Below are 25,336 nucleotides of genomic sequence, written 5' to 3'. Positions count from 1 at the left end.
ATGGGTCAAGTAGGAGAAACATGCTGTTAGTGATAAATCAAACGGGCCCGTAACATCAAAATTGCACAAAAGCTTGAAAACTCCGAAATTCAAAGAGTAGTAAATCTAGAATTTGTTTATATTAAAATGTTGATCTGACTTAACACCAACTAATTATATATGAGGAATTACCCATCGTGAAAAAGTTGAAGAGGTTGTTTATTAGACACGACCGCAGAGTTAACCTAGAATACGACAGCCTGTCTTAAGTCAATGTATTTCTTGCAATAGGTTTGGGAATACACTCAATGGGGTTAATCAATTTAATGGTCTCTCTGTTCCAGATGACGTTTACCTCTACAGACGGCACCGGTAACGACAAAGAACAACAGCAGAAGCTATGTGCAGCTTAGCAGTTTCACTTGACGCCATATCCAAAACAAGAATGAAATTGTATTGTTTTGTGGCTGTCTTTTGTATCAAGTTGCACTGAGAAAGCTTAATTTAGGCAGTGGCTACGATGAGGGCCAATAGTGCATTTCCGGTAACCTAGGTTTAATACGAACAATTTTCTGCAGTTTGCAGTAGCGTAGATAATTTTAAAACTGATCGCTGCAAATAGTAGGCGAAAAATTATGTGATTCAGGTTCACTGGCGCAAACATTCTTCAAATAAATGTTAAAATACACTCAGTAAACTTTGAGGTTTAGCTGAAGTCAAAAGAGGTTTATAATGTTTGTCAATGCCATTTATTGACAACTGAATATTGTTTTTTGACATGGCAAATTTTTGATTTAGTTCTGAATGATTTACTGTGTAAAATAACATGAGATGATTTATTTGAAGCAATATATGATATTTTTTATCGCTATACTGCTAGTCACGCACGCTGTAGATATGCACACACGCTATATAGCTAGCCACGCACGCTATAAACATGCACAGACATGCTATAGACATGCACAGACACGGTATAGACAAGCACAGAAACTATATAACCATGCACACGCAAGCCACGCACGCTATAGACATGCACGCGCTATATAGCTAGCCACGCACGCTAGCGACACACGCTATAAAAATTCACACACGTTATATATGTGCACACACCCTATATATATACACCCTGGAAGATGGTGGCTTCTCAAACCACCTGGCGGTGCGAGTCTCATTTAATTTCTGGCTGTATTCACCCAACGATATCTGAATTGAATTACCACTGGTGGGGTCCAACTCAGATCAAAAGGGAGCCGAACTGAAAAAGTTAGGTTCTGCAGCTAACCACTACCGCCGCCGCTGTTGCCCGCTGCTGCTCCACGTCGCCTTCGCCCACTGCCATCGCTGCTACTGTCCGCCGCTGCTGCCTGCTGCTAGTAAACTGAGATTGCTTGAGGAGAAGCAGTCTCTTATATAGCCCAACGAGTGCATTCCTGGCTAACTAGGTACTCCATTCTGTCGTCCTTTTTAGGGAGAGGCAGCAAGCAACCAACCAAAGGTCGACATTTACGTTTCGACAAGGTTCAACAATTTTCAATAGTACAATAGTTCGAACAGTCAGATTACAATTTTCTGCATTTGGACGGTTGCTTAACCCTTTCCCGCTCATGGTGACTCTAGAGCACCAAGAATTATAATCACCATATCTTGACATAAAGTAGTTTGTTGTGCTTACGATTGTTCTATAAACTTTTATATGCTGCCTCAGAGCATCACTGGGCATTTTCTTCAAAATACTACAGTTGACAGTAATTTTAGTTAGTCTACAAAGTGTTCAGCTTGAATTTTCTCGTGAAGCTATAAATTTTAAACATAAACCTTGTGAGCGTTAGAGGGTTAAATGATTTTCCAATCGATTGCTGCAAAAATGACGGAAATCGGTTGAAAACTGACTGAGTTTAGAACGTTTGAAATTGGACAATTTTCGTGACGCTCTCCATGTTTTCGAAATTGGATCCCTGTATTAAAGTTGAACCCCTATATATGTTGCCGTAAGACGTACTCTACGTCAAAAAAATCAATTTTGTCAATGATCAAGGAGCAACTTTATTTGAAATAAAATAGTCTCTCTCTCTCCAGCTCGGGGAAAACTAATAGTGTCAGAAGGATCGTAGCTCTAGCCCCGCAATTGTCCTGTACACTCAACAGTTGGCTGCGAAGTCTGTGTATAATAAACAGAAGTTCATATTTCAAGACGGAATGTAGCACCAAGGCATTGCTTTACATTATCAATACACAAAATTTAAAATTGTTAAAAAGTTGTTTAAGTTAAAATTTCCGAAATCTCATTTTTTGTTATGAAAACACTATAAAAGGTTAGCTAAATATTTGTTGTCTGATCATGGCAAACTGAGAGAGAAAAAGTTACTATAGCAGTTCGTAACGTTAATGACTTTTGGCCGATAGCTACAATTTTCCACCGCCGTGCACCGGAAATTGCCATTCTCCGCCACAAACATTTGCCGAACTTTTTCGGATACATTATTTTTTCTTAGCCCTTTGTCCATCTTGACGCCCTTTACCGACAAAAGCTTCTAACCAACTAGCAATTTGCACTTGCGCTTGCACCTACCAGCTACCACCAAAAAAAAACCCCGTTGAGTTGAGTGAGAGTAGGAAAACACGAACTCTCTTTCTTGAAAAAAAATCCCCATCATTGAGTAAATATTTACGATCCAATTTCTCTTATTCATTACTTGTTCATAACGCGACTAACTTTATATTCTCAGCTGTGCACATAGAGAATAACATATATTGCGTGCTCCCACGATGAAAAGTACATCGTAAGAAGGAAGGCGGAGAGAGTGCACCAGTAACGATTTTTTTTATATGGTGCTCTTTTGTGATCTTCGTTATTCACCTACCATGGAGGTCTGTTTGCAAATGTGCGAAGAATAAGAATAACTCGCACACTGACGACGATGTCAATGCATCATAGGCTTGGTTTATACGTATTCATTAGTCGCTAGAAGCGATTTTTTTCCATCGGTGGTCAATAACGTAGCTGGCCACGCCCAATGCAGATCAATAGAGGAAGGGATACCTATTAGTTTAATACCTGTTGCTACTAGAGACCGAGAAATCCTCTGCATTATCCACAAGTATCAAAGGAAGGAATAAGTGTTAGTGGAAAGGAATTGATCTGGATCCATCAAGGGTGATGGTGCGATCTTTTCTACACAAATTCGCGCACGATATGGTTACTTCTCTGTCTCTGGGCAACCAGCCACCAGGAGACGATATGAATCAGTGGTTCCCAAACTTTTTGGCTTCACGGCCCTTTTGTTAAATACAAAGAGCTCCGCGGCCCCCTTTGCAAAGCACAGAGAGCTTCGTGGCCTCCCAGAAGAATTTTAGATACAAGTTTTCCAATACGAGGCTGCGTTTTTCAGTACACGCAAAACTTTTCCTTATTACTTTAAAAGCAATAGCGCAAAATTACCTTTTGGGTAACAAATCCATTACTTAAAAGCAACAAAATTCTTCCCCAGTCAAGTAACAACACATACTGTCATATATTTAGCACGTGTTATGAGAGTACGACTATCTAATAATGGTCGTTTCAACCACATGCAACGTTTTTTCTGTCGAAAAATGCTCCCTTTCCACCTCAAGTCAAAAAAAATCACACACCGTCGCATAAGTTGCACATGTTACAAGTTTTTTCAATCTCCAATTCATCCGGTGGGCGTGTATTAGTTCGCTTGTTGTATGCATACGGAGTAGCGAAAAAATATGACAAGAGCTGCCAAGCAACATTTTCCCCGTCATAGAGTATGCAAACGTTGATGATTTCAAAGACTTGAAATGCGCCTTAAAATGACATCACGATCTGTAAACTGCGTTAGAGAAAAATAAAAACATTCGCTTTCTTGCAAGCTATTAACAGCACATAATCATTGGTTCATGGAAACTCATTTGGACCTGTTTGAATATACAACAATATTCGCAACTTCGGCAACTCTGGTCAGACAGTATTACATATTTCCATTTCAAGTAAACACTGGGGGACGAAACGAAAGTGTTTCTAATTGGACATTTGAGTTTGACGGTTGAGATTCTAATTACGTGTGGATGAAGGGAGACAAAAATGAACCAGATCGTTGCATCAATACAAATGCAGCGAGTGAAGTCTTGCCAACACATGCATTGCGGTGCTTGGCTGTATGTTCTCCTGCAGAAACACATACAAGCGTGTGGCCGTCATAATTTTCATTACTTTTTGTTTGTTACTTTTTGTGTATAATGCGCAGTCATAAGACACAAAAAGTAATAAAAAATTGCCCAAAAGTAATAAAATATTCCCCGTTTGCGTTGGGTGTACCATATCGTCCTGCAGGTTTAATTTGTTTCCCGTTCTAGGTCCTAAGACACAGAGGAGTGAAAAATCCGCTTCACAGAAATATCTAGAAAGAAATTCTAATTGCCTTTCAAATTTTCCAAGAGCTTCGCAGCCCCCCCCCCCCCCCCCTAGATGACTCTCACGGCCCCCTTGCCGGCCGCGGACCCCCGGTTGAAAACCACTGATATAAATCGAACCGCGCCACGATCGCTGTATCGGCATACAGGAGAATCAAAGTTTCTAGTTATCTTCGACAACCTATTAATCGTTAACAGCCTGTATCACACCAAACTTCACGTTTCATCCCGTGAACCCCGCCGTCTTTTTACTGGGTATGAGCTCGAGTATCAACACATAACAAAATCGAAACAGAAATTTGCACTTATCTTACTGAATCCATTGTAATTATTGCATATTCGAGCGCCTCTACAGCCTGCAGCGACTACTCACACCAAACACACTAGTTTTAGCACTAAAACTGATGGGAAAACACTTAAAATGTAAATTTTTACTAAGCAGAAAATTCCGAGAGTGCTGACGATAGCCGTGCTGCCAGCTCTCCTTATTACCTTTATATGTAAATAGATTAACAGATTTAATGCGGATGCATTATTAAACAATTCGGAGATTCTTCTCACATTTTGCTTTTGGTCACCATTTTAAGTTTAAAAATGACGTTAAACACCGTTATGTCGGAAAATACATGCATACAAAACTTATCTTTTATATAATTATAAATATATTTATAAATAGAAGATTATCAAGTCCAACATTAGTATTATTAGAAGGCACAGTGCGGGAATACCGATATTAGATTGTATTTGGCTACTACCCACATTGGATAGTATTGGACCATTTCAGGCTGTTTTTCAGAGACCGGAAATAACCATCTTGGAATTATAGCCCCCGGACATCATCCCGATTCTGAAATCACTTATATTGAGCTAGCTGACCCGGCAAACTACGTCCCGCCCTTTTTGTCTTTATTTTAAAAATTTCAAACATTTTGAATTGATTCTACATAGGGTAAGGAACGGCTTAAGCAGTAGCGCCTACTTCAATCAGTCGCAGAAAACAGGCCTCAAACTCCTGCATTTTGATCAATATCGAGAATTTTAATGATGGAAACAAAAACTTTAATTGTCTAGCTGTCTTACGAATATAAGAAATACCGTTAATCACAAAGAAATCTGTGAACAAACATCATTAGAAACAAGTCGACCTATATTGCAGCCATTCAGGAGCCACTGCAACGCCTGCAAAACAGATGGAAACTGCTTAAAATAGGTTCGGGGTGATTGGAATAGTGTCCCTCGATTGATAGCTTCAATTGATTATTGTTAAAGTTTGCTAACATAGTTTTACAATCTGAAAACAAGTTCTGACAGAGAAAACGATAAAGAACAGATTGATATACTACTGTTTGAATTTCACCCAACACATTTCGAGTATTTCGTCTGAATACACAGGCGGTTCCTAAAGCTGCTTAGAATATGTTCCCTACCCCATCCAAATATTGACCTTGTGATTTATTCATACTCTGCAAATGCATGACGAATCAGTTATTAGATACGTTCAAACTCAAAAGACAAATTGTTTTGCTTCATTAGTTCCCGCGTTATGCAGATATTAATGTTTGATTTGTATAGTAGCCCTCCCTTCCAGAAGTGAGAAGCATGTCGAACCACAATCTTCACATGCCAATCTTTACATGCCAAATTTGGTTTCATTTACTCGAATAGTTCTTGAGTTGTGCAAAAATTTTGTTTGATTTGTATGGAAGCCCTTCCTCCCAGAAAAGGGAGGGGTGTCGAACCACCATGAAAATATTTTTTGCTCCTTAATCCCTCACATTCCGAATTTGGATGTATTTGCTAGATTGGCTCTCGAGTTGTACAGAAGTGTTTGTTTCATTTGTATAAGAACCCCCCCTTCCAGACGAGGTAGAGGTGTCGAACCACCATTTAAAGTAAATTCCCCCCAAAAACATCCGCATGCCGAGTTTGGTTTTATTTGTTTGATTAGTTCTCGAGTTCTCAAAAATTTGTGTGTCATTTGTATACGCCCTTCCTTTCCAGAGAAGGGAAGGATGTCTAACCATCATTTAAAAAGTTATCATCCCTGAAAATATCCGAATGCCAAATTTGGTTTTATTCGCTTGATTAGTTCTTGAAAAGAAACTGCCGACCGGGATACGAGTAACCTTAGCGGAGGTCGGGTAACCAACAACCGGTTCAAACTCGTATGCTGACTGGGTAGGGGGATCGTATGCGGCTGTCCCCATGTCAGGGGCGGCGTACAACAGCGTCTGACCCGGAGCGAACGGCTGAATCATGAAATGATGTATCCCACCAGCTACACCTAAGATGGCAGCCCCATCAGCAGGATGTAGGTATCGCGACCCTGGTAGTATACCGAAAGCTCTCCTTACCACGAACAACGAAAACAGAAATACAGAACGGATCAATCGGCAAAGAGCCTCGAACTCGGAAACAGAAAACGGTAAACGATTGGAAATCGGGTACTTGGAACGTTCGATCAATGAACCGGCGCGAGCTGGCTTGCTTCTCGAGAACTACAGTGACAGGGAGTCGAAATCGCAGCGATTCAGGAGGTTCGGTGGCCAAATTCCGGAAAAAGGAAATTCTGTGCAGTAGACCCTATTGCACACACTTCTTTCAAGCACCACATCTACTAAAGTGGCAGCGAAGCAGCGGAACGAGGCGTCGGTTTCGTAGTGCTGGGAAATCAGAAAACATCAGTCATCCGGTGGAGGCTCGTAGATAACCGTATATGCGTGTTGAGAATTAAGGGCAAATTTAACTACAGTTTAATCAATACCTACGCACTGACAAACGACAAATCCGATGGAGTCAAAGATAAATTCTATGAAACGCTAGAACGAACCTATGACGAGTGCCCAAAACACGACGTAAAAGTCGTCATTGGAGATGCAAACGCACAGCTTGGGAGTGAGGATTTCTTCCGTCCGGTGTGGAGCCTACCCGTGTAGACTCCGCCAGGACTTGTGATAATATCTAATAAAACATCAATGTCCTGTACGCGCGGTCATTCTACCATGCGAAACGCTTGATGAAACAAGATAAAATTTATTAAAATCATTCAACTCAATTCTACCCTATCAAAAGAATCGGAGAGAAACAATTCTCTTGTCCGATTCTTCATCCTGTCCTTGTCAATCCTAGAGCGGCTATTACACGAAGCAAATATTTGTTATTTTTGATACCGGATCTATTTGCGCAATTTTTTTCTACGAGAAAATATATTTGTTATGCTATTACACTACAGCAAATATTAACCTCAACACCTGTTTGCTTGAATGCTAGCAAAGTCTCTTCGTTCATTTTATGGTAAATTTGTTTGCTATGCTATTACACGATGCGAAAAATATGAAGCAAATCTAGTTTTCACTCGCAACACAATAATTCAACTGTCAATCGAAAACATTGTTTCTGTGTTTTAGTGGATCACGATTTTCACACCCTTTTGGAATTGGTATATCCATTAATTACAAAGCTGAATTCAAAAATGTGAGAAGCTATTTTTTCCGGTGAAAGGCTAGCTCTCGCATTGCACTTTCTTGCAACAGGTGATAGTTTCATGTCGTCACAATATCTCTTTCGTATCCCACAATCAATAAAAATTCCTAAAGTTTGTGACGCAATATACAAAGCTTTGAAGCCTGATTTTTTAAGGTAAAATTCTCTCAAACATCTTTTAGCTCAACAATTAACGATGTTATTTATGTCATAGTTTCCATAAACTGAAGAAAATTGGCTGGAATTAGCTGAAAATTCCAACAATAGATGAAATTTTCCTCATTGCATCGGAAAGCTCATCGCGATGAAAGCCCCAGCACATTCAGGAAGTGTTCATTATAATTATAAAGGTTAGAAATCATTCCAATACTTTATGAGAATAACAATATTGCTTGCTGCGCTCTCCACAACTAGGTTCCTTACGATGCGTAGCAGAATTTATTTTAATAGTACGATGGTCGATCGCTACGACGATCAAGGAAGTGTCATTGATGGTGATTGGCGTTGAGTTAACAATATGAAGAATAGCTTTTACCCACTCGAAGTATGTCGCACTTTTGTAGGTAACAGAGGCAAACAAATACGTGATGGATTATCCCAATATTTTGTACGTGAAGGGGAAGTTAATTTTCAATATGGTCGTATATAAATAAATTATTAAAGTTTCGTGTAAAATTGTTGGAAGGAGAAACATGACTTGTATTATTTTTTTATTATTTGTATTATAATTAATTAGTATTTAAAATACAAAAACGACAATAAAACTACCACTAATCTTCAAATTGAACCAATGTCAAACAAAATTATGTGATTGGTGGAACGATTTTCGGATTAAATGCAGTCCATTCAATAGCAGCAATGAATTCAAAATTACAAAATAAACACACGAAGGTTTTCACGTTGCTATCACGAACACAAACCATAGACAATCCCGTAAATTACAGTCTCAAATATTATTAATTAGTTTTTTTTTGCACATTAACACTATTTATCGTTTTGAGTGAACAAAATTTATCGTATTAAGTGAATAATTTTTCAATCATATATTTAAATATCGCACTGGCTAATCTGCTACGTGAAAAACTGATTCGACACATCGATACTCATTTGCTGTAGTTTGCTCATACCCAATTTCAGTATGACCAAAGAAAAAATTCAACCAAATATTCGCTCAGTCGTGAATTTATCAGCAAAGAAAGACATTAGACGAAGCAAACCTTTGCTAATATTTTATTTAGCAAATACAACAGCAAATATTTTTTCGCAAATAATATTTTGATATTACACGGACAAACAAATAATAACTGTCATTTTATGCAAATATTTGCTTCGTGTAATAGCCGCTTAACACTTTTAATTACTTAACTATTTACTTGTAACCTTCTATCTCGCTCAATTTTGTCGCGGACACACGCTCGTTATTTATTCAATCGATTATTACATACGTTCGGTGTTTATTTTTTAGGTTTTGGCCATGTGGCCGTCATCGTTTCATTCCCAGCGGAAACAGAACGTCGAATTTCATATTCGAATGCTATAGAAACACCGTGCTCCCACAGACCGTTATTATAAAAAAAAAATACACCAAAGAATCTGAGTACACCATTCGATTCGTTATGACGTCCAGAATGTCTGGCCAAATTTCAAAATCATCGTACGGTACATTTTTTAGTAATGCCCTTTTGAAGATCGTAAAGTACAAAAAAGTGATATAAAAACGACGAAATACTTATTGTAAAGCACGTTTTTCAACGACCATTTTATGAAATAACTTCCAAAATAGTTTCTACACATTCCAAGGGTTATATTTCAAGACATTAACAATTGGTGGAAGATTTATTTGAAAATCCCATAGTGCACAGTAGACTGGCCCAAGTAACACGGTTAGTCTTTAATAAGTTTAGGTAATTGATATATAACAAATCTCGTCACTGGTACAACAACGTATAAACTTATATACCACTTATTAACAACTCAAAAAACGCAAGGGGCGGAGCCAATATAAGACATATATTCAACTTTAAATTAATTGTTCACACGACTTATATAAAACAACCTCATAACCACCACTCTTACATTTCCAGTGCCAACAAACGGCGGCCTGTTATTAATAGGTCATAAACAAATTGCACAAATGAGTTGAAGTTTCACTCGCTGATGATTGTTTCTAATAGATACAAAATAGATGACTCATGAAAATAATTATGGCTCTTAATTTGAGAAATTATTAAGACAATTTATTGATAGAATGATATTCAGCAAATCTGCGTGCGATTTCAGATTTGTCGTGTATATTTGCCTTGTACTTCGTTACAATTTACGCGCTTCGCAAATACTACAAAATGTTAGTAGGGGTCTTCACATCGAGCTCGTTTACGAATACCCAGCCGTAAACTGTGTATCTTCCATTACTCGTCAATAGAGGTGAGTATTTTTACGGCTGGGTATTTGTTTACGAGCTCGACATGAATACCCATAGTAATGAATATATTTTTTTTTTTAATTTGAAATAAAGAAAAAGGAACAGATGAACTCTAGAGGCATGAGACTCAGATATATACTTTCGATAGAATTATATTATGAAACGTGCCTTTAGCACAGAAAAATGGTGTGGAATATTATTTTAGCGCTCGGCTTGCGCTAACGAGACAGCCATGTTGATTATTAGCATTCACTGAATGGATACACCAATCTCTCAAAGATTTTGTCCGTTATATAACCACTGTCTAGAAAAGTTTATTTCCGGGAAAAAAATTGCAAACTAATTGAAATAATGTACATTGAAATATCACCCATACAAGTAAAAGGTGAACTTAGAAGTCAGGTACTGTGTACTAATTATTTGAACTTTCTTACTCTTTTAGCAAAAAAAAACGAGGAGTAAATTCTGCCACAATTTGGGGATGGAATCGTGAAATCAATTAAGCAAGGCTATTTAAAGCTACTACAATCTATAAAAAAAATCGCCGTCACCATCTTGATTATTGTAGTAGAGAAAATAAAAAAAAATTCTCCAAACTAAATTACGCATTAAGTAATATATTTTGAAATTTAACTAAAACAGAAATAATCAAACATTGATCAGAGATTATTAACGATGATCAAAATAATAAAAATGAAACCGAAGATCGTTGAGCAAAACAAAAAAAGAGAATTGAAAGAAATCATGGCCGATCAGATCAAACGATTTTATTGTTTTATGTAAATTGAATGATAAATTTATTGATTATAATTTACTGTCAAATTTATTATTCATGTTTATTAAAACACACAATCTCTGGGTGTTTAAATATTCTATAATAATGTTGAATATTATAACAGTATTTTTGATCTGCACTGTATTTAATGAAGAAAAAATAGTTCACACCATCAAATCACATTTACAACTGATTTAAAACTGAACTACAACTTTTGCGGCCATTTTTCAATTTTATCACCACTATACGTTTTGCTGTCAAACACATATTCATCACTGTTATGTCTCTTACATTCTCAAGAAAAAAGCTGGTTATAAACATGTTATAAATCCGTTATTTCAGCAATTCGTAATGTATTTACAACTTCAACTTATTATTTCCATTTAAAACATCATTCCGGTTTAAAACATCAATGCGAGTGAATTAAAACCTTATGTTTTGCCTGTAACTTATTTATGACTTATTTATAACTTTTTCCTTTCATTTTTTTTCGTAAAAGATGTTGCAGGTGTTACTTGGGGGGACACGGTTATATGGGAAAAAGCGATGGTGTTATTTTTTGCTCCAATGCACTTTTCATGTTCCTTATGGGTCCTATAACAACTGTGTACCCAGTCAACCACAAATCGTATATCAATGTACGAAAATCATCGCAAATATATCTTGACGAAGTCGAAATCGTATACCACGCTTATTATCATGCGCAGAAACTCAGTTTTAATTGTATATCATGATGAAGTCTAACTGATTTACGATTGTAGGCTTAGAATTGTAAGACAGTGTGAAACAAATCATTTTCAATCGGGAATTATCGTATTTTAATACGTATATCAATGAATTGCATACTATTATTCCTCAGTACGTATATCGCCTCCAAAATAGTACGCATATGCTGTTTTTGTGCATCACATGCGAGTATGTATGATATATATGAGTGCGGATATTGGAATCAAAACATTATTATACGTATGAAAATGTTGACTGGGTAACTTTTCAGATCGATCGGTGAAACGCCCGATTTGCGCCCGATTTTTAAAACTTCCATACGATTTTATATAGGAAAAACCACTTTTTCAAAAAAAATTCTATAGAGATGTCCAGTTGGCTCCTAGAAATATATCAATACATGATATTTATTGGAAATTTTCCTGGAAAAAACTCTTCTGTAGACCGCAAGGCGCTACCATGCTTGTGAAAAAAGATATTCACCCCAGACTGATTGAATATCTGACAAACGGCTCACCATTGAATTTTACTAGCAATACTGCTGCAGCATGCTGCAAATTCAACCATGTGATGAGAAATGGTATCGCTTAAATTTATCATGGAGGCTAGATACTATGAGCAAAAATCTCACTTTGAAAATTAATTCCACGCGAAATTATTTCTCATACTTAAGGTGAATCGGGACGTGGTCGCGATCAACTCGAATTTTGCAATCTAATTTTTTCTTGATTTATGAAGCCTACGTACATGAAACTTTGATCAATTGTTTTCACAACTGTTGCATGCCTGAAGTAGCAATTCGAGTGCTGTTTATTTAGTGGAAGCCGAATTTTTTACGATCAAAATACAGTAGTAAAAAGAACTCTAACCTCAAAATTGTACAGGTATAGGCCACAATCCCGTTTCACCTTAAGCAAGTTTGCAATAGCAGCATGCTGTAGCAGTGTTGCTGGAATATTTCAATGGTGAGCCGTCCGTCAGACATTCAATCAGTTTTGGGTGAATAGCTGTTTCTACAAGCATCGTAGCGCCTTACGGTCTTCAGAAGAGTTTTTCCCAGGAAAATTTCCTACAAATATCATGTATTGGTATTTTTTTAAGAACCAACTTGACATCTCTAGAGAATAAGTATTGGAAAAGTGGATTTTCCCATATGAAATCGTATGGAAACTTTAAAAATCGGGCGCAAATCGGACGTTTCACCGATCGATCTAAAAAATTACACAGTTGTTATGGGACCCATAAGAAACACGAAAAGTGCATGGGAGCTTACATTTATTTTTTGTCCCACCCTAGTGCACAGTGGTCTAAACTCGAAAAATCGTGATCGTCCTAGATTTGACTATGAAAAATTGATTTTATGTACTCAATGTTTTCAGCAATTGTTGAACAAGGCCTTACTTTTGGCGTTTTCAGTTTTTCGATCAATCCACCTAACAGTTAGATAAAAAAATATTATTTCTAATTTTCATTTCTGGTATTGCTTTTTTCAGCAAAGTTGTGGAAAATTTTAAAAGAAAAACAATTGCTGAATACTGCGATGCCCTATCTGTACGTTGAACACGACAAAATATAGTTTTTTTGTGGAGCACCCCTCCTTAAAATCAGTTTTTTGTCTATAACTTTTTCTATGATTGTCAGAGGATCGGAGTAAACCATGAACGCGAACGGACGGGTTTTTTTTCTGTCAGTTTGGATATTAAAATTTTTTTAGAAAAAAGTGGTATAAATGCCATTTTCATTGGTGGATTATTTAGTTTATTCCTGCCCGGAGTTGTGGTTAATCAAGATCTTGAAATAGAGAAACAAAGTTTGGTGCGGTCATTTTTGTTTCTCTGGTCAGTGATACGCAAAGTATATCGTGGGAGTACGTGCAACGCGTTGCTAATCGCTAAGTTTTCTTAATTATTGCGTGTGAAAACAGTGAAAAAAACATGAAAAGTTGGTGTTAAATACGTTAATTGGCCTTGATTATTCTCGAATGTGCGTTTTGTGGAGAAAAAAAAAAACGACTTCGTTGGACTTTGACCGGCGTAAAAAGAAACGGGAAAATAACTATCAGAAGAGAACAGTGCTCACTGGACACAGATAAAGCAGGATAAATCTTTTGCCGGATTATTGAGATCATGGAATTTCCTTAATGCATATTTCTGTTAATAAGCTAAGTATATTTTTTCCTTAGTACTGAAAATCTGTTCAAAGTTTCATCCGCGATGGACGTTTGCCACGCGGGGGCTAGAAACATAGCAACTAAAATCTTTTTTTTTGTTTTTATTTGGTGTAGACCAGTGACCCGGGGTTGCCAGCTATAATAAAAAGACTACGAACTTAAATTCAATCTGATGACTCTTGTTGGGCTCGTTTTATAATTAGTTTGGCTTTTGAAAAATGAGCTGTGAATGCATGACACTCTTACAAAACAAAATAGGCAGTTTTACAATATAGTTTAAAAATAGTTTGAAAATTCAATATCGCGCTCGACAAGTATTTGATCCCATCGTCTACCATGCCCTAACTGGTCGGTTACAGACATTTCACTTAGTTCTATGCTTTTATTTTATGACTTTTCTAGCTTTTGGACAATTGTAGTGCACATAAACAATTTTTATTTAATTATACTGTAACCGTTTTGGTCGGGCTGACGATAGTCCACGACAACTAAATTTTGATTGCGATTGTTTTGGAATTTTGTTAATAAACTTAGCACTTTGTTTGGTTTGATATGCATATTTGCATTTTTCCTAGTTTTTAGGCTTTGGAGGCATGAAACTTTGCCAGTAGGTATCTTAGTTTATTTATTATAAGAGAGAACCGGTGCGAAACACCGTGTCCCTGCGCGTCTGCGTCGGTAGAAGGGAATAGTGCTGCCGTGCATAACGCTCCGGTGTAAACGCGTCTTCGGCTCGGGTTAGTTAAGCACATCTAAGGGTTTACAGAGTGTAGTGAATCGCTTTTTAAGAACAGACGAATGTCGTTAGTCGACCTGTTAAGCAGAAAGCCATATCTCCGGGTGACCGAATATCTACCGTTATAATTTTCGGTATAAAGAGGGTCCTTCACGAAGAAACGATAGAAGTGGCGAGACGTTAACGTGGACTCAACTCCAGTAGTTTTCGTAAAATCGTGTAGTCAGCTGTGATAAATCAATGGGAGATACGTTTCGGTAGTTGTATAAGGACTTCATAAACAGATGTCCGAATGTCACGTCGATACCTTCCATGAGTTCGTGTTTTCTACAGATAGATTATCAACGCGATGTAGTTTTCGGTATAATCTCTTGGAGGAAACAATAGAAGTGTCGAGACGTTAACGTGGATAGAGCTTTCGTAACTCTCGTAACATTGTGTAGTCGGCTGAGATACACCAATGGGAGACTCTCTTCGGTAGTTGCATGATGATTTGTTGAGGGAATGTTCGAATATTTTAGTCTGTATTAATTTAATCGCAGTTCCGGTATTCTCGCGTGCCCTTTTTTCGGTGGTATATCAAACAGAACGAGTTCGAATCGCGTAATAATTTTCGCGGAGGTTAATATGAACTTGTAGGCGCGATATTTGCTATGAACCCGGTACCCGAATTCAGCGCATCGTTTACCAAAACGAAATCTGCTGCAAACCCTACCCTTTTCTCCAACATCCCAGTGATTTCTCGTGGAAGTGCAGAGGTGTTCTCGGCTTCCAATAAAGCGAGTATCACGTCAACACATTCCCATACACACTCCTTCTTTGACCTGCATTCGGATGCGGCCGGCGCTGGTATTGCCTAACATAAAGATAAGATCACCAGTTTTTACACATTGAGGATGAATGTTAGTCCCAAACATCACCCATTGGTTCTCTGTGTAATTACAGCTGATCTGGCAATAACGGAGTAGCAACCGCGGGCGGTCAATCATGCTCATGCTCATGCTCATAACTTTTTCTATGATTGTCAAAACCCGAACTTCTAAAAACAGGAAGCAAGCGGCTGTACTATGCTATCCATCAGATCATACTCAGGATCTGGGCAGATGAACAAATGCCGCGCGACTGGTTGGAAGGCCTCATATGCCCTATCTACAAAAAGGGCCACCGACTGGATTGTAGTAACTATCGAGGCATAACGTTGCTCAACTCCGCATACGAGTGCTTTCCCGTATCCTGTTCACCAGATTGTGACTGTTAACGGAATCCTTCGTCGGCAAATACCAGGCCGGACGGATAAAATTCTCACCCTGCGACAGATCCTCGATAAGCTCCCCCCCCCCCTCGCCATCTGTTTGTGGATTTTAAGGTGGCATACAAATCAGTGAAAAGAAACGAGCTGTGGCAGATCATGCTGGAACACGATTTCCCAACGCAACTAATTAAACTGAGCCGTATGACGCTGAAGGGATCGAAATCATGCGTGCGGATAGCTGGCGAGACATCAGTCGTGTTCGTAACGTTAGATAGCCGCGGTAGTTACATTGTAGCCGATCGCCCTTTTTATAGATGGGGCATACAACACCTTCCATCCATTCCTCCGGTAGTCTCTCTTCCTGCCGTTTCCCGTTTGATCTCCAGGATATCGGGAATTGCGACGCTACTGTCGTTTGTAGGCATTCCAAAGATAACTTCCCTTGCCTCATCGCGCGTATTTCTCGACAGCCTGCGGGTTGATCAACTGCCGGATGTTTGGCCGAGGAGAACGCTTCTGACGTGTGTGAAATACCGTAAAAAGTTTTGAGCGCACGTGTACTGCTACAAGGTGGTGGTCTGAGTCGATATCCCTCGACGTATGTTTGTAATGTTTGGATATATTCGACAATCAATGAGAACGTGGTCAATTTGATTTGTTGTTCGGTGGTCAGGTGATCTCCAGGTGGCTTCGTGGATATCTTTGCGTGGAAAGAAGGTGCTTCTAATCACTAGGCCTCGGGAAGCTGCGAAGTTGATGCATCGTTGGCCGTTGTCGTTTCTGTTGGTGTGAAGGCTGCGAGGCCCTATCGCCGGTCTATACATCGCTTCTCTACCAACCTGGGCGTTCATAACCCCGATGACGATCTTGATGTCCCGTGTCGTATATCCCGCATTGTTGTCCCGCAGTCGTCGTATATTGCCACCAACTGCGCGTAGAACGATTCCTTCTCGTCGTCAGGTCTACCTTCGTGCAGGCAGTGCACGTTGATGATGCTGTAGTTGAAGAAATGACCCTTAACAACAGACACATCCTCTCGTTGATCGCCTTCCAATTGATCATGCGATCCTGCATTCTGCCCATAACACAAAAACCCGTTCCCAGCTCGTTGGTTGTCCCACCGCTCTGGTAGAACTGGGCCTTGCCTCCACGGACTTTCCACATTTTCTCACCTTTGCGACAGATCCTGCAGAGCCACGATGCCGAACTTGCGGGGTTCTAGCAGCTCAAAGCACCACCCTTTCTCCGCCCACAAAATTTAGCGACTCGCAGTTCCAGGTACCGATTTTCCACTCGTGAGGCGTTTTTCGTTGCCTAGGTCCATGTCGAATCTTCCGAGTTATATATTTTCTTGAATGTTCGTAGTGTAATTTTTTAGGTAGATTGTCTTACCAGGGCCACGCTACCGAGTCTCGTGATGGGGCTGCCATCTTTGGTATAGCGTTCGAGACTGCACGTTTCAGTTGCCCGCTCCGGGTCAGACGCTGCTATGATCCTCCTCTAACCTGGGAAATCAAGAGGCCAACAATCGCATTTGAGTTTTTCAAACACAGTGTGTAATTTGAGAAAAACGCGGTAGTATGATTATTTAGAAATCAATCCCAGACCCAGAATGTATGTATCTACTCAAATGGAAACTGCAGCAGCTATCATTTCGTTCATTCGACCGACATGTTGTAGTTCGTCCGGCTTACTTTGCCGGGCTAGCTATCGAGCCGGGCCGAAATCCAATTTACTATAACTCGAAGGAGAAACAAAACTTGTTAAGATAGACTGAATGTTAAAACCAACTGACTGAACGCCTCGATAAAACTTTTTTAATTCAATTGTCCTTCAATTTATGTTTTCAAGGAAAGCTATAAATAAAGGATATCCAGTGTCTCGTTCCAATCTGTGCTTCGAAACTCTTATCTGCCCCAACACTTTATCAGGTGGTTTATCATTATCGAAATAAACATTCATTAGTTGTTCTGCGAAGTTATCAATGTGAATCATCGGAAAAATTTACTTTTACGGCGCGATTAGATAACACATTTGTTGGGGCAATTTCTGCAGAAACAAATACTGATAAGTTTACGAAATACTATCGCTTACTCACATAACTTCTCCCCCATCAAGTTGAAAATAGACTCTGGCTTCTGTTCTCCTGAGGTGGCAACGATTCCGATTTTCAACCCGGTGAGATTTTTTACATCCGCATTAAGATCTGATTTTCAAATACAGCCTTTATCTTCGAGCTAGGTAATACCATCCTTGGGAGAAATCCCTGGTGGTCTATATCCAGGGAAGAACCTCTATATCCGCGGACAGATAACCGGTAATGATATGTATGTAGGTTGGTTTATCATAAACAAACTTTGGTGATTATATATCTTTGCCGCCATTGGACAGGTTCAACATAAACATCCAGTCAGGTGCGGCAGTTAAACCACGCGACGATACACTGCTGCACATAAGTCTGCGCCCGGCAAGTAAACTCATTGTGTTCAACACTTACATAAGTGGGGAATGGCAGCAGGAAGAACAGGAACGCAAAGTTCGCATCGCTAAAAGTAAGCCGTTTGAAATGCTTATCAAAGTGAAAAAATCGCACTACACCATTAAAATCGACGGCAAAAAGATTTACAAGTTCACACATCGTCTCGTTATTCACGTAGGCGAGGGCGGTGTGATAGAATCAATCACGGAGAAGGCTTGAGGGCGTGCTAATGTTGTTTCACTTGAAATGATTTTCTTTATTACTAGTTATCAATTAATCAGTTTTCATTTAAGTTAGATCGTTACGAGTATAAAGAATGCTAATTACAACAAAAGAAAACGAACAATTGGAAACACATTGAACGTTTTCCTGACTTTCGTGTTCTTTTTTACAACTGCCTTTGCGATTTTCAACCGGTTCTTTGATATCATTTCCATGCATTTAAAAACTATGAACATGGGTTCGAGATTTATACGTTATACATGTTTGCCGTTTTTGTTGCTTTAAGGGACTTGGTATGGTTTTGACGATGGTAAATGTCGTAACAAACTACAAATAAACAACTTCGATAACCGCCCTCCGGTTTATACTGTCAAAAAATATGATGCGCCATACAGAAAACATGGTTCTTGATTCCAAAAAAAATATATATTCTAGCTCATTGAATTTCCCGGTCAGTCAAGTTTCCAAATAATATTCACAGTGAAATAGTACGCTCTGCATGGAATCGAAATTAGAAAATTGAAGCTTCTTTGCAGTGATAACTATACAAACTAATTTACTGACATCTGCACTGTCAACGCTCGAGTCTATCATCAGCATTGGTAACAGGCTGAGTGATAGCAATTTGGAACGGTTTGAAGAAGTTTATCACACACTCGTCTTTTACTTACTTACCGCAACTTGTTGACTTGTTTTGTTGATATATTTCCTCTCATTCTGAACCTTATTATCTACGAGCGTGCGCCGAGACGTACTCCCGTACTTTTGCCTGAAACTTGTCCTTATCCTTTGAGTACTGTTCCGCTGCTTCGATGTTCAACGGATCGTCGAAATTGAGCAGGTCCTGCAAAACAATTATACTCGTATAGAATAACCTGCTGATGAGCTGTTTCAAAACCACTGCTACCGTAAACAATGAGTTTAATCCCCAAATCACGTCTTTCAGCCTTCGCGTTGGGGCCCAACCCAGTCCATCTATCGAATTTAGCCGGAGCAATGAAAGGCAAATATCTCCCTCGACAGAAATGTTTGGATGCCACAGTTTTGTAAGGCATTTCACTTTCGGAGGCTGGAATGGAGAAAAATTTATCATCATCAACCTCACGGAAACTGTCTAAATCTGGGGAACTCACAGCCATGTTGTATTCTTCGGGAACATGCAAACTGAACTTGAATCGTCCGCCCTGCCAAAATCCCTCGTTTGGCGTTATGACCAGTGTGAAATCGCTTAGCACGTTCGGGTCCTGGAAGGTGATTTTGCAGGTGCATGGCAGGTTTTGCTCCAGCTCCTGCACTTCCTTCACCAGCAGGAACTCTCGGATGGAAATTCGTTTTGACGAATCCACCATCGCGCCACCGGATTCCTTCTTTTTTCGAGTTAGCGTTATCATTACTATCAATCAGTCTAGTAGAGTCTATCAACGTAGAAACCGAATCCGCTGCTGTACGGCTCTCCCCGTGTGCGCTTTGTTGTGATGGTTGGTTTGCCCTCTCCCACGAGGGGAGAACGTTTTCTGTGCTAGTTTGATTTTAGTGAATCACCATTTTCTCACTGCTAAATTATTTAAAAGCGGGTTCGAATTAAACAGGATCGATTAGGTGTGCACTATTTCAACCGAAAATTTGACGAATAATAATTTACGTTCATTAAAACTACTAATGTTTACGTTTATTTACAGCTGGTTCGGGTTGGCGAGTGTTCCGTTGGTTACTTTCAGCCGAACGAAGCGAATTGTCAAATGTTGCTCGGATGTGTGTGGTAGTGTAGGGATCGCGGCGTTATGCTTGTGCGTTAAAAATAACACCAGTAACCCTCTACTTAGAGCACTACAAATGCAATGGGTTTTGCAGCGTCATTTTCAACTTGCTTAAAGCGCTCTACAGACGAAGGTACAAGATACACACCGCATTATGCAGCCTTTAATGTACAAAGTAGGAATAATATAGCCATAAACTAATAATTTTTATTGGCCATATCGCTAAAACTTCGTTCGTTTGGTTTACAGTAATATTTTCAAATAAATAAATAAAACAAACTTTCATCCACGAACGGTAGAAAATATTTCCGGGATTCTAACAGCTGATATATTTTAAGCAAATTCCCGTGAAACCAAATTTTGATTCTGAAATCTCGCCAAACATGTGAAAAGGGCCCATGTGCCATATGTAAACAAGCCAAATTTTCTCGTTTTTTGATCAATACAAGCGAAATCTGCCCTTACCAATAAGATTTATTGATAAAAGAATTTACTCTTAATCAAACAATCTTATTTGTACGAGTAGATTAAGCTTGTATCCATTGAAAAACGTGAAATTGTGGCTTGTTTACATATGGCACTTGGGCCCTTTTCACATGTTCAGCGAGAAATCTGATAATCAAGGCTGTACACTCGAAAATTTTTAAGAGATTGATTGAAATTTCTACGAGAACTTGAACTAAAATTCTTCTTAAAAGTGAAGACTGTAAATTATCAAAACATATTAAAAACATACCGGAGGTTCCATGTAGGTAACGCAAAACATGCTCCACTGCGTTCCAATGTTTGATCCCGGGTTTGTTGTTGAACCGGCTAAGACTCACCGCGAAAAGAATATCCGGTCGAGTGCTCTGCGCCGAAACATGAGACACCCAACTGCTGCCTGATACGGAACGTCCTTCATAGCGGTGGATTCATTGTCATCTTTCGGGCTCGCCTCCTTCTTACCGCTATTCATCGGCACCTTTATTGGTTTGCTTCGTTTTGTATTGGACCACTTCAGATTCGACTCAGTGCAGGCTTCCTGGTCCAAGCTGATAGAATCATTGGCTCTTTTGATTGGGATTTCAAGGCAGTGTTGTGCTTGTCCCAGATCTTTCACCCGGAAGCAGCTGTAGAGATATTGGTTTAGATTGTACTTCCATGCTGGATCGTTGCAGAAGATCATCAAATCGTCGGCGCATATTGCAACAATCATCATCTGCCTTTTTTGTTACCAACATATTCACATGGATCGTACTGTGTTGGATTCGGGCCAAAACGTCGAAGAGCCATATCGAGTTTGTGGTTCCAAACTCGGCTTGACAACCTTGTTCAGCTCGCTGCTCTATGTGAATCTCTTCATCGAGACCGCCTTGACCATCACTGCATCTATCTGGTAAGGTCGTGTCTGATTGCCAGGGAGAAAAGGTACCACCGCGAGCTATACCAAACGACGGGAGCGTAAGTCTCATTGTAGTCCCCCCCCGCCCCCTTTCGCTCAGAGTAACCTTTGATGACTAAACGTCGTTGTACCGTGCCTTCAGCGTCCCGCTTCGTATTGTAGATCCATTCGCATCGCATTTCATCGCCTTCCTCTCTTTCGGTAGCGAAGTGATAGTCCAGGTGTTGTTGTCCACCAGGGCGTCAAATTCGTCCTGCATAGCACGCTTCTAGGCATCACTATCGTCGCAGGCTACCCGACCCGAACCCGAAACTTTTTTTTTTCGTTCAAACCCGAGCCCGAAACTTTTTTTTTTTCGTTCAAACCCGAACCCGAAAATTTTATTTCCATGAAACCCGAACCCGAAATTGTGAAACCCGAACCCGAGATTTCATAGATTTTATAGTCGGGTTTTGGGTTTTCATACCCAAACCCGACCTAAATCCGACATTTTCAAACCCGAACCCGACCCGAGCCCGAAAGTTTTTTTTTCACCAAACCCGAACCCGACCTTTCAAAAATTTTCAAACCCGAACCTGTCGGGTACGGCTCGGGTTCGGGTTTCGGGTTCGAAAACCCGAAACCCGACCATCTCTAGTGCCTTCATGATCGGAAAACCCAGAGAAGTCGGTCGAGTCCGAGTTCAAATCTTTATCAGGGATTGCCTGTGGAAGTGAGATACCAGGAAGGCCAGTGCTATCAACATGAATGTTATTGTACTTGCCTGCAAGAACGTGTTACCGTCCGCTGCGCTTTGGAACCTTTGACCTAGGTGGTTGTGTAGATTGTCACGGAGGGAGCACAAAGTCAGTCAAGGTACTTGTACTGATTTCGCTGTAGTCTCTTGAATCATCTTGATCATATTCGTCTTCTGATTCCGATTCGCAGGGTGTTGCTCCGGATGAATAGCCCTCGTTCAGGAAAACGATTTCACTCTTGATTGTAGTCTTCTTTTTTAGATCGTATAGACGTAATCCCTGGTTTCTTCATCGAGTCGCATCTGTACCCACTCGTGGGATTCGGCATTCCACTTACACCTCTTTTGATTTGGGACCTGGACCAAGGCTTTAGTCCCAAGAACTCGAACATGTGAAGATCGGGCTTTCTTCCACTCCATGTCATTACGGGGATCAGGTCGTTACCACAGGTGTGCGATCGGTTCATCAAATGAACGGCTGTCGACACAGCCTCTGCCCAAAATCCTTTTGATAGGCCACTTTAGAACAAGAAACACCTCGCTTTTGCTACGGGTGCTACGATTGTTTGATTAACGCGCTCTACCATTCCGTTTTGCGATCGTTGGTCTTCTCGTGCCGGATGCCTTGCTTCTGTAAGTAACCTTGGAAGCCTTTGTTTAGGTATCCCTTACCGTTGTCAGTCCGGATCACTTTGAGCTTCTTTCCGCTTTGGCGCTCCGCCATGGCGTTGAAGTTGAATACCGCCATACCGCAAATACTAATTTGGTTATAAGAAGTATACGAAGTTGCGTCTGGACTTATCGTCGATAACTGTGATGTAAAACCGGTTACCAGTGATTGAGTTGATTTCCATCAGTTCACTGATATCTGAATAAACCAGCTGCAGTACCTCCGGCACACCACGGAATCCACCTTTCGAAAACGGCAGCTTTGATTGCTTACCCATCGGACAAACACGACAGTCCGCATTGAATTCATCAATCAATTAAATTCCAGTTACCAAGCCACCAACAAGCTCCTTCAAATTTCTGATACCAAGATGGCACATCATTTCGTGTCAAAGATAAAGAATTCCAGCAACGGTGCTCGACAAAACCTGTTTGCTATCCACCGCCTGGTCTTTTTTTTTTTTTTTTTTTTTTTTTTTTAAGGTGGCGGGGAAATCTGCAAACAGACACCTGAGAAGAGAACTCAGGGTGTGGGGATGAGACTAGGGGAGAGATGCTGGGGTAGTTACACTCCCCCAGACACCTACTTATCCCTGTCCCGACCCACTAAAACCCCTCCAGTCTCCAGCCCTGGTCTTCCCGGAACGACGGTTAAGTATTACGTCGGGAAGTGGCTTTTGTGCGTGATGCACCCTCTTTACTCTTATAACCTCCTAGCTAACTACCTGGAGACTGGTAATTAGCTACCACTGGCGTGTTGGTGGTTGACCCGCCACACACGTTGCAGCTCCAGAACAATCTGAGAGGCGGCCGCACAGACCGCGTTCCAGATGTCCGGGTCGTCGCACATCCTCCGGACTAGATTGTCCGGAGTAGTGCCAGGCCCGCTCACAGCCATCATGTTGCTCCTCGCTCTTACGAAACGGGGGCATACGAAGAAGACGTGCTCAGCAGTCTCCTCCTCCTCCACGCACTCGGGACACATGGGGGACACCGCGTGTCCGAACCTGTGCAGATATTGCCTGAAACAACCATGGCCTGACAGGATTTGTGTCAGGTGGAAGTTCACTTCGCCATGTCGTCTCCCGACCCAGCCGGATATCTCCGGTATGAGTCGGTGCGTCCATCTGCCCTTTGTGGAATTAGACCATTCCCTCTGCCAACGGAGCATCGAGAATGACCTTCTGGTACCTCGTATGCCCCTTGTGTCACGTTGGTCGAAACACTCTCTGTCCTCCTTGATGGCGATGCTGATAGGCATCATGCCGGACAAGACACATATTGCATCGTATGACACCGTACGATACGCACTCGCAACTCTCAGGCACATGAGCCTGTAGGTACTTTCCAGTTTGCCACGGTAACTGTTAGTACCTAGCGCTCTGGACCACACTGGCCCACCATACCTAAGTATGGACGAAACCACGCTGGCAAGAAGTCTTCGCTTGCTGCCATAAACCGCTGAGCTATTGGACATCATACGAGATAGTGCTGCAATAGCCGATGAGGCCCTCTTACAGGCATAGTCGACGTGACTCCCGAACGTGAGCTTGTCGTCCACCATAACCCCCAAGAGCTTCAGGGATCGCTTCGAGGTGATGGTGCAGTCTCCGACTCTGACCACCGCCTGTTGCTCCGATTTACGGTTGTTCACAACCATGACCTCCGTCTTATGATGCGCGAGCTCCAGTTTCCTGGAGCGCATCCAGTCCTCGACCTTGCGTATACAGTGCGCGGCCGTCAACTCGACCTCCTCGATAGACTCGCCGTAAACCTCCAGCGTTATGTCGTCTGCAAAGCCGACGATCACAACCCCTACAGGGAACTTGAGTTTTAACACTCCGTCATACATGACATTCCACAACACCGGGCTCAGGATAGAACCTTGCGGAACTCCTGCGGTAATTGGGACGCACTTCTGACCCTCCTCTGTGTCGTAAACAAGTACTCGATTCTGGAAATAATTTTCCAGAATCTTGTACAGCGACACCGGTACATGGATGCTCCTGAGCGCGAGCGCTATGGAGTCCCAACTGGCACTATTGAACGCATTCTTCACGTCGAGCGTGACGATTGCGCAGTAGCGTATTCCCCTTCTCTTGCGCTGGATTGCTACCTCCGCCGTCTTGA

The 25,336-nt window shown here is 40.7% G+C and overlaps 2 protein-coding genes across 2 annotated transcripts; one reads left to right on the top strand and one right to left on the bottom strand.

The window, feature by feature from the left end:
• On the top strand, positions 1-18,875 carry LOC129720332 (galectin-4-like). The gene is made up of 4 exons (XM_055671799.1): positions 1-9; positions 18,015-18,137; positions 18,201-18,286; positions 18,351-18,875. The coding sequence occupies exons 1-4, from the start codon at positions 1-3 to the stop codon at positions 18,655-18,657; spliced, it is 525 nt and encodes a 174-aa protein (XP_055527774.1). The 3' UTR covers positions 18,658-18,875.
• Positions 18,666-20,395, bottom strand: LOC129722114 (NEDD8-conjugating enzyme UBE2F-like). Its single transcript, XM_055675350.1, has 3 exons — positions 19,794-20,395; positions 19,568-19,729; positions 18,666-19,504 (listed from the first exon to the last, which is right to left on the bottom strand). Exons 1-3 carry the CDS (start codon positions 20,049-20,051, stop codon positions 19,388-19,390), a joined length of 537 nt encoding a protein of 178 aa, XP_055531325.1. The 5' UTR covers positions 20,052-20,395; the 3' UTR covers positions 18,666-19,387.
• Between the last annotated feature and the right edge of the window lie 4,941 nt (positions 20,396-25,336).

Source organism: Wyeomyia smithii, chromosome 2 (genome assembly GCF_029784165.1).
Source record: "Wyeomyia smithii strain HCP4-BCI-WySm-NY-G18 chromosome 2, ASM2978416v1, whole genome shotgun sequence".
Classification (NCBI taxonomy): domain Eukaryota; kingdom Metazoa; phylum Arthropoda; class Insecta; order Diptera; family Culicidae; genus Wyeomyia; species Wyeomyia smithii.
Note: the sequence above shows the minus strand (reverse complement) of the source record. Positions and strands in the feature narration are given on the sequence as shown.